Source organism: Carcharhinus amblyrhynchos, chromosome 8 (genome assembly GCF_965287045.1).
Source record: "Carcharhinus amblyrhynchos chromosome 8, sCarAmb.v2.hapA, whole genome shotgun sequence".
Taxonomy (NCBI): domain Eukaryota; kingdom Metazoa; phylum Chordata; class Chondrichthyes; order Carcharhiniformes; family Carcharhinidae; genus Carcharhinus; species Carcharhinus amblyrhynchos.
The window spans coordinates 68,041,379-68,058,730 of NC_137331.1; the positions used below are offsets into that span (position 1 = coordinate 68,041,379).

Here is a 17,352-nt window from a genome sequence, read left to right on the forward strand (position 1 = left end):
GCCTGCAGGTGCAGTAGGTGGTCAGGAAGGCTAATGGGATGCTGGCTTTCATAGCGAGGGGGATTGAATATAAAAGCAGGGAGGTCTTGCTGCAGCTGTATAGGGCATTGGTGAGGCTGCAGCTGGAGTACTGTGTGCAGTTTTGGTCGCCGCACTTATGCAAGGATATTTTGGCCTTGGAGGGAGCGCAGAGGAGGTTTACTAGGCTGATACCGGAGTTGAGGGGGTTGAGCTATGAGGAGAGGCTGAATAAACTAGGCTTGTACTTGTTAGAGTTTAGAAGAATGAGGGGAGATCTTATTGAGACATATAAGATGATGAATGGGCTGGATAGGATAGAGGTGGAGAGACTCTTCCTGCTCAGAAAGGACAGTAGGACTAGGGGGCACAGCCTCAAGATAAATGGGGGGCGGTTTAGAACGGAGTTGAGGAGGAACTTCTTCACTCAAAGGGTGGTGAATCTCTGGAATTCTCTGCCCGTTGAAGTGGTGGAGGCTGCCTCGCTAAATATTTTTAAGATGCGGTTTGATGGGTTTTTGATAAGCGAGGGGATTAAGGGTTATGGGGAGGGTGGGAATGTGGAACTGAGCCACGACAGATCAGCCATGATCTTATTGAATGGCGGGGCAGGCTCGAAGGGCTAGATGGCCTACTCCTGCTCCTATTTCTTATGTTCTTATGAAACCCACGCAGACATGAGGAGAATGTGCAAACTCCACACAGACAATAACCAAGCCAGGAATTGAACCCAGGTCCCTGGAGTTGTGAAGCAGCAGTGCTAACTACTGTGCTGCGATCTAGCAGAATTTGTGGATGAAAAACAGAGGTAACGTTTTGAGTCCATATGGCCCTTCTACAGAATTGAAGAGCAGTAGAAATGTAAAGAATTGTATAGTTGGGGCAAAATAGATAGAGTCCATAGTCATACAGTACAGAAGAGGCCTTTTGGCCCATTGAGCCTGCACCCACAAAACTGTGCTATATCTACACTAATCTTGCTGTCGAGCACTTAGCCCATAGCCTTGACTGTTATGACATTCCAAATGCTTTTACAAGTTGAGGTTTCCATCCTCTACTACCCTCCCAGGTTGTGCAATCCAGACTCCCACCACCCAGGATGAAAAAAAAATTGCCTCCAATCCCCTCTTAAATCTTCTGCTCCTCATCTTAAAGCTATCCCCCCTTGTTTTTGACCCTTCAAATAAGGGGAACAGTTATCCTCCCTGATCATAGCACTCATAATCTTGTACACCTCAATCAGGCCCTTCCTTTGCCTTTACTGCCCTAAAGAAAACAACCCAAACCTATCTCGTCTTGTTTCATAGCTCAAATGTTCTACCCCAGGCAAAGCTGGGGCATGAGACAAAGGGGTGTCTTAGTGGTTCCATTTAAGGACTGAATACTGCTGCTAATGGCAGAAGGTAAGATGGACCTTTGTCAGCCTCCTTTGTTTTGACCTATCCCTGTCATTCTATTCTGCTCCACCCTCTCCAACTATATAATTTTTTATATTTCTACCCCTCTTCAAATTCTGTAGAAGGGTCCTATGGATTGATTGTGTTTCTCAGCAGGTGCTGTTAGACCTACTGAGTTAATCTAGCATTTTCTGTTTTTATCTTATAATTTTAAGGAACCTGACTTGAAAGTAGCTCGTTAGTATAGAATGACTTGCAAGTACATTTACTCAAATTATAGCAACAGTTCCTGAAGGCATGAAGTATCTTGCGCAGAGAGTTTGTTGTACTTAAAGCCAATGTGGTATCGCTCCTCGGTCTTTTGGATCAAGCCCAAGATGGAGTGCAATGCCTTGTCTTGTCCTGTCAGCTTGGATCTTGTTTGTCTCTCTTGTGAAGACCATGAATTGGATTTTTAATTTGGTTTTTGGAGAAAGCAAAAAATAGATTTTGGTGTACCTGGTCCATTCTGAGCATTGGCTTTTTAGCTTTAAGGACAGAGTAAGAAGAATGAAAATTTTCAAAATTAAGTTGAAAATTTTGTTTTAAAACAAAAGGCTGAGGGCAGGAATTTAAGAACATAAGAACATAAGAGATAGGAGCAGGAGTAGGCCATCTAGCCCTTCGAGCCTGCCCCGCCATTCAATAAGATCATGGCTGATCTGTCGTGGCTCAGTTCCACATTCCCGCCCTCTCCCCATAACCCTTAATCCCCTCTCTTATCAAAAACCCATCAACCCGCGTCTTAAAAATATTTAGCGAGGTAGCCTCCACCACCTCAACGGGCAGAGAATTCCAGAGATTCACCACCCTTTGAGTGAAGAAGTTCCTCCTCAACTTCGTTCTAAACCGCCCCCCCTTTATCTTGAGGCTGTGTCCCCTAGTCCTATTATCCTTTCTGAGCGGGAAGAGTCTCTCCACCTCTATCCTATCCAGCCCATTCATCATCTTATACGTCTCAATGAGATCTCCCCTCATTCTTCTAAACTCTAACGAGTACAAGCCTAGTTTATTCAGTCTCTCCTCATAGCTCAACCCCCTCAACTCTGGCATCAGCCTAGTAAACCTCCTCTGCACTCCCTCCAAGGCCAAAATATCCTTGCGTAAGTGCGGCGCCCAAAACTGCACACTACTCCAGCTGCGGCCTCACTAATGCCCTATACAGCCGCAGCAAGACCTCCCTACTTTTATATTCAATCCCCCTCGCTATGAAGGCCAGCATCCCATTCGCCTTCCTGATCACCTGCTGCACCTGCAAGCTGGGTTTTTGCGACTCATGCACAAGGACCCCAAGGTCCCTCTGCACCGTCGCCTGCTGCAGTTTTTCGCCACGTAAGTGATAATCCTTCCTACCATTATTCCTACCAAAGTGGATTACCAAATTTGTCTTTAAAGTAACCCAGCATCAGTCTTTTCAATTGTTTAAAAGGAAACTTTAGAAACCCATACATTTTTGCAGTTGACTTGTGTCGGAGCGGTTTTGCTGCTTCCACTCTTGTCGAGAATATTTTCCAAAATGCAAAGCAAGGCTCTTGGCTGACAGATTACCTCCTATGGTTTTATAGAGATGTTGGTTTTGCAGTCATGGGATGGATGGCAGGAAACATCATTGGTGATTCAATGCTGAATCTGTATCACAGGAAATGTTTCAAGCACTTTGTTGGACTGTTCAATTACTACAGATTGTACTAATGCACTATTTTATGTTATGAATTAAGTCTAGGCACAGCAGTCTTGGTAATGGCTAAGATACCACTGTTGGAGTGCCTGACCAGACACTGTTACCGCGAATGTCAGGAAAGACTGAAAGTACCTTCGGAAAAAGAAAGCCCAGAAGAAGAAACTGAAGAGGAGAGATCCAGCAATTCTATGCTTTGTTCTGTTAAACCGGCAGTTAACAGGAAATTGTCCTCTAGTTCTATATCATTTGAACATTCTGTACAGAATAGTGTTGTTCAACAGGACGGAAAGGACAATGAGACCAGTGAAGAGAGAACTTCGAAGACTGCAGGGGAAGATGAACTTAAAGAAGAAATGGATGAACAAACTTTCTTTAATGTCTCCTTATTGGATTGGATTAATGTACAAGATAGACCAAATGATGTGGAATCACTGGTCAGGAAATGCTTCGATTCAATGAATCGAGTAAGTGTTTTTGAGATGTTAAATATTTAACTAATCCAAAATTTTGAAAATAAGCAGGCAGCGTTTTTCATATAATGGTTATGAGGCTTTATTTTGTTTTTTGATGTTGTATCATGAAATTGAAGCTTTTCATTCATGGGATTAAGGGCTATGGGGAGAGGGCGAGAATGTGGAACTGAGCCACGACAGATCAGCCATGATCTTATTGAATGGCGGGGCAGGCTCAAGGGGCTAGATGGCCTACTCCTGCTCCTATTTCTTATGTTCTTATGTATGTTCATTTGTGGATTCAAACTTATGGTTTTTAGTGTAATGCATTTCTTAAAGCTAAAAGCAAGTTATAAATGATAACATATACTTGCGATTTCAACAATAAATTTAGTCATTACTCTTAAATAGAAAAACAATTTGAAGTGGGACATGCTCTAAAGAGGGCAATTTGACAAAGCTCAGCCAAAAATGGATTAGTGTATATATTTAAATATGTTGGAGTACAGGTTTGAATGGCACGCTTTTCAGTAAAGGTAATTTTTGCAATTGTCGTGCTATAACAGATTTATAGACTGATGAGAAGCATTAATTTAATCAAAAACTTTCATCAGTCACATTTATTGCATGAGGATGTAATTGCCTATTTCGGTACAGCAAGTTAAACATCATCTTTATTTTGCTTTCAGCTTGATCCAGAAATTCTTCAGCCGTTTTTGACAGACTGTCGTGAAACAATTTCCAAACTTGATAATCAGAATATGAAGGCAATTAAGGGACTTGAGGACCGCCTATATGCCCTGGATCAAATGATAGCCAGCTGTAACAGACTGGTGAATGAACAAAAAGAATTAGCTCAGGTAAATTTCCATTTTATAAAATGAAGACCACTGCCATGTAACGTGTGGGGTATTTCAAACCTTTGAGACATTCGAGGGTTAATATGTTGTTGGTGAAGCTTAAGCAACTTATTGATGTAATTTTACATGAAATATATTTCTGCCAGAAGCATGTGTTATATAAATAAATATTATGCTCAAATTTTAATTTGTGAGACACAACATTCAGGATTCTCAGCACCTGAAAGTAAATGCAGTGTGTCTGTTAATGATGTTTTGATTCTGTTATCTCACTATAATCTTCCTCTGGATTTCTCATCTAATCAGTGTCATTGGACATGTAAACTCGCATGATGCAATCTCAACTCTAGTATTTAAAGGAAACTCATGCTAGTTGGACACAAAAAAGGGAAGTTCCTGAATAAAATACCTATGACAAAGGCTCAGCCTTGTTTCAGTGATGCATCCCTGGATATTTAGCTGAGGTTGTCAGACTGAGAGCATTGCACTTCCCCAGTGATGGGAGGAAGAAACCTACCATGGAGACTGAAAGGTGTTTGGCATAGCAGGGAGGTCAGAAGCAGAGTATAGTTCCATGCAGCTGGATTCAATTCAAAATGCTTTAAGGTCCCAAGCAAGTTAGGAAAGGTGAGTACGGTGACACATTCATTTGTTTTTGACTGTGCCCACGATGCAGCTGCTTTGCATCAGCCTTGTCAATGCCTATTCCATGGCATAACTCCTTAGACTCGCTTATCTCATTGTGCAGGCCTTGTCTTTCTGTGCCGTTCTTTGCATTCCCATCTGTCCATTCATCATTCCCGTTAGCCCTCATCATCATGAAATGTTGTGTCTCGTAATCACTCACCACATACACTCAACTATCGGAAGAGCATGTGCCATTATATCTCTTTTGCCACCCTTGCCCCAGAAATCCCCCCCCCCCCCCACCCTTGAAAAGAGAATGCAAGGTACTGGGGAGAGGCAGCAAGTTAGAAGGGGCTTTTGGGGCAGCATGGTAGCACAGTGATTAGCACTGAACTCTCCATTCACCTGACGAAGAGGCTGTCCCCTCGAAAGCTAGTGAGAATATTATCAAATAAATAGGTTGGACTAAAACCTGGTGTTGTCAGACTTTTTACTGTGTTTACGCCAGTCCAACGCCGGCATACCCACATCATTACAGTGCCATGGACATGGGTTCAACTCCAGCCTCAGGTCACTGTCTGTGTGGAGTTTGCACATTCTCCCCATGTCAGGGTGGGTTTCCTCCAGATGCTCTGGTTTCCCCCCACAATCCAAAGATGTGTGGGTTAGGTTGATCGGCCACGCTAAATTGACCGTAGTATCAGAGATTATCAGGGTAAATGTATGAGCTTACAGGAATAGGGTCTGGGTGGAAGTGGTTGGTGCAGACTCAATGGGCCAAATGGCTTCCTTTTGCACTGTAGAAAATCTGATTCAAATAGTTTGTACCTGATAAAGAAAGAGGAGATGGCACCAGATACCAATGGCATTTCAGCATGCAGGCCATCAGAGCTGGGAGATGGCGAGCACCCAGCTACATAGTCGCATAACTAAGTAACAGTTACTGATATATCATACTGTTGAAAAGAAATGGAAGTGTGTACTAGGGCCCTCAAACCTGCTCACCCATTCAGTAAGATCGTGATTTATCTTCAGCCGCAGCTCCATAACCTGCCTGTGATGGTCAGGTGAGAACCATAAAATAGAATCTGTATAGTGCAGAAAAGGACATTTGGCCAGTTGGGTCTGCTCAGAACATCCTACCGAGGCCTACCCCTCCATCCTATCCCTGTAAATGTGGCTAATCTACCTAAGCTGCACATCTTTAGACTGTGGGAGGGAAGCGGAACACCTGGAGGAAACCCATGCAGCTACTGGAGTGTGCAAACTCTGCAGTCACCCAAGGCTGGAACAGAGTCCAAATCCCTGACACTGAGGCAGCAGTCCTAACCACTGTGCTATCATGCCACCCAGTATAAGTGGTAAAATAGCCCCTTTTGTCTTTCCACCCCTCAGTTTGGTCACAACAGGTATTTCTTTAAAATGATTTGCTTGCCAACTTAGTGAGTATTTAGATGTTTAAGTGCTGTGAATGTAAAAGTAACACAGGGGTTTTACAGTAGATTTTAAAAGAAAAGACAATAGTAAGTATGTTAGTTCTTGGATCAACAACACAATTGGTTCCTGAAAACCATGTTATAGATCGAGGGGCAGTATGGTGACACAGCGGTTAGCACTGCTGCCTTACCGTGCCAGGGACTCGGTTCGATTTTGGCCTCGGGTTACTGTCTGTGTGGAGTATGCGTATTCGACCCATGCCTGCATGGTTTCCTCTGGGTGCTCTGGTTTTCTCCCAAAGTCCAAAGATGTATTGGTTAGGTTGATTGGCCATGCAAAACTGCCCCTTACGATTGGGGGACTAACGTGGGGTTACGGGATTCGGGCCTAAGTGGGATTTTTGTCAGTGCACTCTTGATGGGCTGAATGGCCTCCTTCTACACTGTAGGGATTCTATGAATTGTCATAAATTGGAATGGATTTTTGCTATCGGAACATTGGTGTAAATGGAGGATTGGTTCATGAACCAAAGCTGGAAATCACTCTCGTGGAGTGTCTGTTTGTTAAATGCTCTCCACTCTTAGCTGTCAAGTTGCTGAGGTAACTGTTCATGCATGCATGCCTTAGCTCAAGATCCTTGGTTAATATGGGGGATATAATGAAATCGTCAATCACTGTTGATTTGCCTCATGAAAGACTGACAACTTAAGTATATAAATGCATTTAAGTTATGACAGTTGCACTTAAAAAAAGGATAAAACACTCGTTTCTAACCTAATATACATGGTTCAAACTGTCCGGTCATACAATTGGGAAGTGTAGAATGTCAGTGTGAACTTATGAAGATATTGGCATGGGGTTGTAAAAGTGGAAACCAAAATTGTAAAGTCGAAATTGGGTGTTAATTCATAAAAGTGCCGTTCGTCTTGATGCAAACGTTGCAAAGTTGAGGACTGCTTCTACTGTACTTATTTAAAATAATAAAAACCCTACCACTCTTGCTCTCACATGCATTTACAAGTTCTCTCTCTCACAAGTTAGTTACAAATTGGGTGGGGGGGGGGCGGAGAATAGATTAAATTACGTCAGGGACCAAAAAAAGTCAACTTTTTATAGATCCTTTAGCTTTTTGACTTGAATGGTTTCAAACTGGGATCAACAGTCTTTCCCAATTCAGCATTGAAACAATTTAAAGATGTTTGTCGGATGATTTATCTCTGTTCATCTGGAGTTTGCAGCTGTTGGGATTATATTTAAGATGTTGCCTGCTCTGCTGGTGGAAAAAAAGGCAAGTGCACAAGCTTTCCAGATGGATGACGGGAGAGAAAGAGTCGCTTTAGAATCGTTCTCATCTTACTCTCGTCTGGAAAGAAACAATTTCTTGAAATGAAGAGAAGTTTAGCTTGTTTATCGCATAATCACTTCTCGCAAGCTGGCTGGTTACCTAAACATGGTCAAAGCAAGCTGATTTCAGGACCCTTGTTTAAAAAATTTGGATAATCTGACTGGTGAAGTTTCCTTACATATGTTATGTCTGAATGTTTTGCAAATGGTTCAGGAGATGAGTGATTCACACATCTAAGCCATCTCTGATGGGCTACTTCTGGACAGCCTGCTGACTTTGTAGTATGTGGGGTTAGATGTATGGATGTTCAGCCATCTTAGGATCTGCTGCTTAATCTCTTTAAAATCCTGTTGTTCAGTTTTTAAACACAAGTCCAGTGGTTTTAGCCCATTCAATAAATAGTCATTTTTGATATAAAACATGATTTTAAAACATCCATATCCTCTGATTCCTTTAGTGACCAAAAATCTATTGACCTAAGTGTTGAATACGCTCAATGTGACACAGTGTGCTTTCTGAGGTAGAGAATTTCAGAAATTCACAAAATTTCTCCTCACCAAATGACCACATCAGACTGTGGGGATTCAATGGATTATGTAGCTATTGGGCTGAGTATTGGAGTTTCTAACAAGCCAAGTTTGTAGTTGGTGGTCCTTATCGCCAAACAGCTACCCCATAAAAATCCATTTCCAGCTGTGAAGAGACTTAGAACTGGCACAGAATGAAAGCATCGTGGAAACTCTCAGGAATCTTGCACACACCTGCAGAAGTGACTTTGATTGTACACTAGCTGAATGAATTGGAAGCCTTTGTAGCTGATGCACACCTCTGATTGTTCAAGGGGTGCCCAATTGCCGTGCACCCACAATGACTCTTTGGCTAAGTGAAGTAATCATGATGTGGGTATGCCGGCGTTGGACTGGCGTAAACACAGTGAAAAGTCTGACAACACCAGGTTTTAGTCCAACCTATTTATTTGATAATATACTCACAAGCTTTCGGGGTTAGCCCCTTCGTCAGGTGAATGGAGAGTTCTGGCCTCAGACAGAGCATATAAAGCACAGACAGTTTACAGATTACTGATTAGAATGCGAATCCTTACACCTAACCTGCTGTTCAAGTGGCTGATAATGTGAGTGGAAGGAGCACTGATCACAGTTTGAAGAGATGTGTATTGTCTCCAGACAGTACAGTAAGTGAGGTTTTGCAAACCCAGGCAAGTCACGGGGGTTACAGATAGTGCGACATGAACCCAAGATCCCTGTTGAGACCGTCCTCATGTGTGCGGAACTTGGCTATCAGTCTCTGTTCAGCGACTCTGCGCTGTCGTGTGTCGTGAAGGCCGCCTTGGAGAATGCTTACCCGAAGGTCAGAGGCTGAATGCCCGTGACCACTGAAGTGTTCGCCAACAGGAAGGGAACAGTCTTGCCTGGTGACTGTCGAGCGATGTTCATTCATCCGTTGTCGTAGGGTCTGCATGGTCTCCCCAATGTACCATGCTTCGGGACATCCTTTCTTGCAACGTATCAGGTAGACAATGTTGGCCGAGTTGCAAGAGTATTTACCGTGTACCTGGTGGATGGTATTCTCACGTGTGATGATGGTATCCATGTCGATGATCCGGCATGTCTTGCAGAGGTTGCTGTGGCAGGGTTGTGTGGTATTGTGGTCACTGTTCTCCTGAAGGCTGGGTAGTTTGCTGCGAACAATGGTCTGTTTGAGGTTGTGTGGTTGTCTGAAAGCAAGAAGTGGGGGTGTGGGGATAGCCCTGGCGAGATGTTCGTCTTCATCAATGATATGTTGAAGACTCCGGAGAAGATGTCGTAGCTTCTCCGCTCCGGGGAAGTACTGGACGACGAAGGGTACTCTGTCCACTGTGTCCCGTGTTTGCCTTCTGAGGAGATCGGTGCGGTTTTTCACTGTGGCGCATCGGAACTGCCGATCTATGAGTCGAGCACCATATCCTGTTCTTATGAGGGCATCTTTCAGGGTCTGGAGGTGTCTGTCACGATCCTCCTCATCTGAGCAAATCCTGTGTATACGGAGGGCTTTTGTCCATAGGGAATGGCTTCTTTAACATGTTTAGGGTGGAAACTGGAGCATTGTGAGATTGTCTGTGGACTTGCGGTACAGTGAGGTGCTGAGGTGACCGTCCTTAATGGAGATGCGTGTGTCCAAGAATGCAACTGATTCTGGGGAATAGTCCATGGTGAGTGATGGTGGGGTGGAATTTGTTGATATCATCATATAGTTGTTTCAGTGATTGTTCACCATGAGGCCAAAGGAAGAAAATGTCATCGATGTATCTAGTGTACAGCATCGGTTGAAGATTCTGTGCAGTGAAGAAGTCTTGTTCGAACCTGTGCATGAAGATGTTGGCATATTGAGGTGCACATTTGGTCCCCATGGCTGTTCCATGTGTCTGGATGAAAAACTGGTTGTTGAAGGTGAAGACATTGTGGTCCAGGATAAAGCGGATGAGTTGTAAAATTGCATCTGGAAACTGGCAGTTGTCTGCATTGAGTACTGAGGCAGTCGCAGCAATGCCATCGTTGTGGGGGATGTTGGTGTAGAGCGCTGAGACATCCATTGTGACGAGGAGTGTCCCTGGTTCAACTGCTCCGTGTGTGCTGAGTTTCAGTAGGAAGTCCGTAGTGTCGCGACAAAAGCTGTGGGTTCTTTGTACAATGGGTTTCAGGATGCCCTCGACGTAGCCGGAGAGGTTCCCGCACAGAGTTCCATTGCCCGATACGATGGGACGGCCAGGTGTGTTTGCCCTGTGTATCTTTGGGAGGCAGTAGAGATCTCCAATGCGGGGAGTACGTGGAATGAGAGCACGGAGGGTGCTCTGAAGGTCCGGATCAAAGGTCTTGATCAGATTGTTGAGTTGACGAGTGTGTTCTTTGGTCGGATCTGTGGGAAATTGTCTGTAGTGTTCCTCATTGTTTAGTTGTCGGTACACTTCTTTACAGTAATCCGTTCTGTTCAGTATGACGATGGCCCCTCCTTTGTCTGCTGGTTTGATGACAATGTTGCGGTTTGTCTTGAGAGCGTGGATGGCGTTGCGTTGTGCTTGGGTGATGTTCGGGGCTGTCTTGTGAGTGCGGCTCATAGATCGGCAGTTCCGATGCGCCACAGTGAAAAACCGCACCGATCTCCTCAGAAGGCAAACACGGGACACAGTGGACAGAGTACCCTTCGTCGTCCAGTACTTCCCCGGAGCGGAGAAGCTACGACATCTTCTCCGGAGTCTTCAACATATCATTGATGAAGACGAACATCTCGCCAGGGCTATCCCCACACCCCCACTTCTTGCTTTCAGACAACCACACAACCTCAAACAGACCATTGTTCGCAGCAAACTACCCAGCCTTCAGGAGAACAGTGACCACAATACCACACAACCCTGCCACAGCAACCTCTGCAAGACATGCCGGATCATCGACATGGATACCATCATCACACGTGAGAATACCATCCACCAGGTACACGGTAAATACTCTTGCAACTCGGCCAACATTGTCTACCTGATACGTTGCAAGAAAGGATGTCCCGAAGCATGGTACATTGGGGAGACCATGCAGACCCTACGACAACGGATGAATGAACATCGCTCGACAGTCACCAGGCAAGACTGTTCCCTTCCTGTTGGCGAACACTTCAGTGGTCACGGGCATTCAGCCTCTGACCTTCGGGTAAGCATTCTCCAAGGCGGCCTTCACGACGCACGACAGCGCAGAGTCGCTGAACAGAGACTGATAGCCAAGTTCCGCACACATGAGGACGGTCTCAACAGGGATCTTGGGTTCATGTCGCACTATCTGTAACCCCCGTGACTTGCCTGGGTTTGCAAAACCTCACTTACTGTACTGTCTGGAGACAATACACATCTCTTCAAACTGTGATCAGTGCTCCTTCCACTCACATTATCAGCCACTTGAACAGCAGGTTAGGTGTAAGGATTCGCATTCTAATCAGTAATCTGTAAACTGTCTGTGCTTTATATGCTCTGTCTGAGGCCAGAACTCTCCATTCACCTGACGAAGGGGCTAACCCCGAAAGCTTGTGAGTATATTATCAAATAAATAGGTTGGACTAAAACCTGGTGTTGTCAGACTTTTCACTAAGTGAAGTAATCCAGAGGCAAAAAGTTAATAGAGCGTTAATTCTGATTCGCTCTTGCAATAATTTAGAATTCATCAGTGAACTGTCGGTGTGTTTATTTATTGATTTATGGTTGCCTGTTTCTCTGCATTTGTTCCGTTCTGTTAGTTTATTAATACCAGTGTCTACTGCGATTAAAAAAACAAGCCAGTGGGTTGAGATGTATGCATGCAGTTAGGCTCTGAGTTCTGTTCTCCTGTGATGATTACTTTAAAACAAAAAACAATTTAGTTGTTTTATTGTAACTGATTTCACTATTTTTAAGCTATATTTTTGAATATATGACAAATGTGCTGTTCGGTCCAACTATTTTGAGCCTCCTCCCATCTTTCCTGCTGTAAATCTACCATTGTAATCACTTGTTCCCTTCTTCCTCATGTTCTTGTCCAGATTCCCCTTAAATATACCTATATCATTTGTTTCAGCCATTTTCCATTGTAGCAAGTTACACATTCACACTTTAGTAAGAAGGTTTCATTGAATTCGCTATTGGATTTCTTGGTGGCAATCTTGTATCTAGTTGATGACGTCCCCAAAATGGAAATGTTTTCTCTCTATCCATTTGTTCAATACCTTTCATAATTTTCAAAGCCTCCATTATATTGCCCTTCAGCCTTTTCTCTTGAATGATGAAGGACTTAGCCTGTCAATTGTGTACACCTATGCATTCCTGGTATCTTTCTTGTAAATTTTCTCTGCACTCTCTCCAGTGCCTCTTTTTTGTTTTTTCATTAAATGGTGACTGGAACTGCACACATGGTATCATCAAATTTGTTTAGCGTAACTTACAGTTCTCTTCCTGTAGAAATAAAGTCGTGTTTGGTTTCCCTTTTTATTGGGCACAACTTTTAAGGATCATTATTTTTGTATTTCAAGATCCATCCCTTTGTTCTTCTATTGATTCTTGCATCTTCCAAATAAGTGACCTCCCTCCTCTTCTTTCTAAATTTATGTACTGAACATTGTTAGTTAATTATTTGTTTGTTCTGCAAGTTAATTAACGTTGTCTTGTAAGACATTGCAGTGTCCTCAATATTAGTGTTATCAGCAAAATTAGAAATTGCCGTTGATTCCAAAGTTTCAATCATTTAGTGTAAGTTGTAAACAGCATTGAACTTTTCGTAATGTCATTTCCCAACTTCTGCTACTTCAAACCTTAAAATATTGAATAAGGTTGCCAAAGCAACACTTCTACTTTTGAAATCCATGCTGATTATTCCTTGCTATATTTCTCAATTCTAGATGTTGCTGTATTTGAGCATTGCATTATTTTATCTATCACTAATAAGCTGACTGTCTATAATTCCTTGGACATATTCTGTTCTCCACCATTAAATATAGGAATTGCATTAACTATCTGCCTGTTCCCTGGCACCAGACAGTTTATTGTACTTGCATCTTTTAAGAACAATTATTAACATTGTTTTGTTTTTATTACAAGTTTCTATAGTTTGGAATGTGGAAATCTAATATTTTAATAGTTGAATATACTGGACATGTGAAAGCAGCAAATAAAATAAGTTAGTGATGGGAGTGGTTTTCAGGGCCCCTGACAGTAGCCACCCTTAAGGACAGAATATAAGTAAAGAAATAATGGCAGATTATAATAAAGGTAGTGCAGTAATTATAGGAGATTTTAATCTTAAAAGTTGGACAAATCAAATTGGCAAAAGTAGTCTGAAGAGTGAGTTCATACAGGGTATTCTGGATAGTTTCTAAGAATAATGCATTCTGAAACCAACCAGGGAACAAGCTATTTCAGACCTGGTAATGTGTAATAAGACAGGGTTATTTAATTATTTCAGAGTAAAGGATCCTTCAGGAAGAATGATCGTAACATGAAGAATTTCAAATTCCTTTTGAGGGTGAAAAATTTGGCTCTGAAACAGGTGTCTTAAAGATAATTGCTAGGATATGAAGATAGAGTTGGCTAAGGTGGATTTGGGAAATGGATTAAAAGATAATAGAGTAGTGATGCAGTAAGAAAATATTAGCCAAATCTCAACAAAGGTGTATGCCATTTGAGGGAAAAAAGGATGCTACACAAAGGATGCACTATCCATACCTGAAGAAATTTGAGAATGGTATCAAATAGAAATTAAAATTGTACAATGCTGCAAAATACGCCAGATTGGAAAGCTTTGGAAACCTGCAAGTAAAAAAAAAAAAATTGAGGGATCAATTTATATGTAAGAAAAAAGCAGCAAGGAGTGCAAAAATAATGTGCCGCTGGAAGTTTGTAAAAAAAAGAGTAGCTAATGTAAATTTGATTCTTTTAAGAGCGTGAAAATGGTGAAGACTTTGAGTAAGCATTTTGTATCTGTATTCACAGTAGAAAACATACAGCACTGAGAGGCAGAAGGGAGGGAGGAACTTAAAATAATTAATACACTAGAGAAAAAGCATCAGAAAAATTAATGGGACTAGATGCTGTGAAGTGCCCTGGACTTGGTGACCTGCATCCTAGTGTCTTAAAGGAAATGGCTGCAGAGAAAATGGATGCATTGATTGGTAACCCCCAAAACTCCCTTTATTTAGGAAAGCATACAGCAGATTGGAAAACCACAAATTTAACACCATGCTTTAAAGAAGGGACACAAAGCAGGAAACTATAGGCCAGTTAGTCTTAACATCTTTCATTGGTAAAATACTAGAATCCATTATAAAATGGAGGGAGCTGGCAGAATGCTGCAGTACAGAAAGATCTAGTAACCTCAAAAGAATTGCAGAAGGTTAGCATGTTGGTAAAGCAAGTTAGTGATTGTAGGGTCTGTCTCTTTAAGTAGCACAGCAGAGGATCACCTCACTTGAGGGACCAATCACTCCAGAGAGTGGAGTCTTTTCTTGTGCAATTCTTCGAGCAGCCATGTAGCAAGCAAGAAAGAACTGGGGTTCTGCCCCAAGGCAGCCTCAGCTGCCATTTCCCTGTACCTGATTTCTTTTTCTTAACAAATCCCTTTTGTTCCTAATGCAGCCTGAAGTGTTTTGACATAGAATGGTACCCCTCAGGCAATCACAGCAAGCAATCAGGAAGGCAAATGAATGTTGCCTCTCATTGCAAGGGAAATGTAGAATAAAAGGGAGGTGTGACTTGCTACATCTATCTATCCAGGAACTCGTGTACATTTTTGGTCTCTTTACTAAAGGAAAAATACTGGCATTGGAAGCAGTTCAGAGAAGGTTGATTCCTGGGATGAAGGGATTGCCTTACAATAGATTGGACCTATGTTTAAATGATCCTGAAGCAACTTGATGGGGTATATACTGAGAGATGTATCCTCTTGTTGGGGGTAATCTAAAAATAATAGTTAAAATCTCACTTTTAAACCGATGAAAATTCCTTTCCATGGTTAGTGTTAGGAATTCTCTTGCACAGGCAGCAGTGGAGACTGGCTCATTGAATATACTTAAGGCTGAGTTAAGAGTTAGAGGATAGTCAAGAAATTGGAATTAAGACTACAATATGATTGGCTATGATTTTGATATGAAAATATCTTCCTTCAACTTTATGGTATAACATTGAGAAGAGATAATGTTCTAAAAATTTACATGGAGTGGTTTTTGTATTCCTTCAATTAGCTTGAAACAGCTCAATGTAAGTTGTGTAACAGTCTTATTTAACTTCAATTTTATGAAGCAGATAGCTTTAAAATCTAATTGAGTACACCTTTGTATAACTATATAGATGGTTCTCTTTCTTCGTTCTGGTTTATTATGCTAAACGCATTTATTGGATCCAAATGTTTTTGTGAATCTCATCTTTCTCTACATTTGCTGAGTATCTCAATAGAAACTTCAGTGTGACTAAGGAGTTTGTAGCAGAAAGCCTATATTCTGTTCACTGGCTATTAGAATCTGGCATTCATACTATTGGAATTATCAGAATTAATTAATTTATTTTTTAAGAAGAATCTCAAAACAGACAAAGGGCAGAATTTTTCTGTCCTGCCCACTGGAAATCGTAGTGGACAGGACAGAAAATATGGCAGACCATGTAAAGGTCCATTGATTTCCAGTCTTGGGACGTGGACAATAAATCTCATTAACAAAAATACTGTTGACTTAAAGCCTTTTTGCAGTTAAGTCTTACTAAGTAGTACCGAGCGCTAGGTACTGTTGGGGTAAATATCCATTCTACACATTCCTTTCCTGTTTTGCTGTGCTTAGATATGCCCAGTTTATTTGAATGCTGTAGACCTCAGGAAGCATTATTGAACTTGTAACATGTTTCTGTACTGCTTAAAAGTATTTCATGGATGTGAATTTTGCATAATCAGTAGTTTGTTTTATGCCAACAGGGATTTTTAGCTAATCAGAAGAGAGCTGAAAACCTGAAAGACCCATCTGTTCTTCCTGATTTATGCCTGAGTCATGCAAATCAGTTAATGATAATGTTAACAAACCACAAGAAACTGCTGGATATTAAACAGAAATGTACCACAGCTAAACAAGAGCTTGCAAATAACTTGCAAGTCAGATTGAAGTAAGTTTGATCACACTTGAACTTTATCAAACATTGTGGAAAGAAAGTAGCAATTATCATATTCGACAAAAATCGAGCTATTTTTGTTTCAAAACTTAATGATTAGAGTGTATGATGTCATTCAGTTTTGAATTATTTTTATGTGAAATGCCTTTGTTTATGGAGACCAGTAATTTAAATTTGCTTGAAGACTTGGCATTCAGTTTATAAATAGAGCTGGAGGTAAATTGAAATCCTTCCATGATCCAAAATTTATTATCCTAAAATATGCCAAGTGTACAGTGGGTATGTACTCTGCTTGAGGTACTGTGGGCGTAGAACTGATGTTCTATCTTTTGAACTGTATAAGCTACATTTTAAATTGTTCCCCAACATTTTTTTATTATTATTTTTGAACCCATTCTTAATTTCTACTTAACGTGAAATAGGGGATATTTAATTTTCAAGCATTAGCATTGTTTTGAAATTTCCAATGCCAATTTGTGTACCAGTACTTTGTTTGTTGTACATTAGTTTAAATGTTAAAATAAAGTATGTAACTTAAATATTTAGATGAAAGATAACTATTTTTGTTCTCTTACTAACTTTTTGCATGGTACTGTGTGTGTACATATAGAAATATAGGACTTAGGAGCAGGCCATTTGGCCCTTTTGAGTTTGCTATGCCATTCGATAAGATGATGACTGATCTGATAGTTGTCTCAACTCTACCTTTCTAACCTGTTGTCTCTCAAACTTAATTCAAGCCTTGAATAAAATCAATGACTATGAGCCTCCGATGCTTTCTGGGGAAGAGAATAGTTGAGACCGCAGCACTGATCCCTGTGACAACCTGAAAAGACCTATTTA

General features: G+C 41.6%; 1 protein-coding gene across 2 annotated transcripts in view; it reads left to right on the forward strand.

Moving 5' to 3' along the window:
- rb1cc1 (RB1-inducible coiled-coil 1) overlaps positions 1–17,352 on the forward strand; it is a 166,746-nt gene that overhangs the window by 48,549 nt on the left and 100,845 nt on the right. For both annotated transcript variants that reach the window (XM_080194232.1, XM_080194233.1), the window contains exons 6-8: positions 3,173–3,599; positions 4,277–4,447; positions 16,319–16,503. In XM_080194232.1, the coding sequence (XP_080050358.1) occupies positions 3,173–3,599; positions 4,277–4,447; positions 16,319–16,503 (783 nt within the window). The remainder of the gene's footprint in view (positions 1–3,172; positions 3,600–4,276; positions 4,448–16,318; positions 16,504–17,352) is intronic.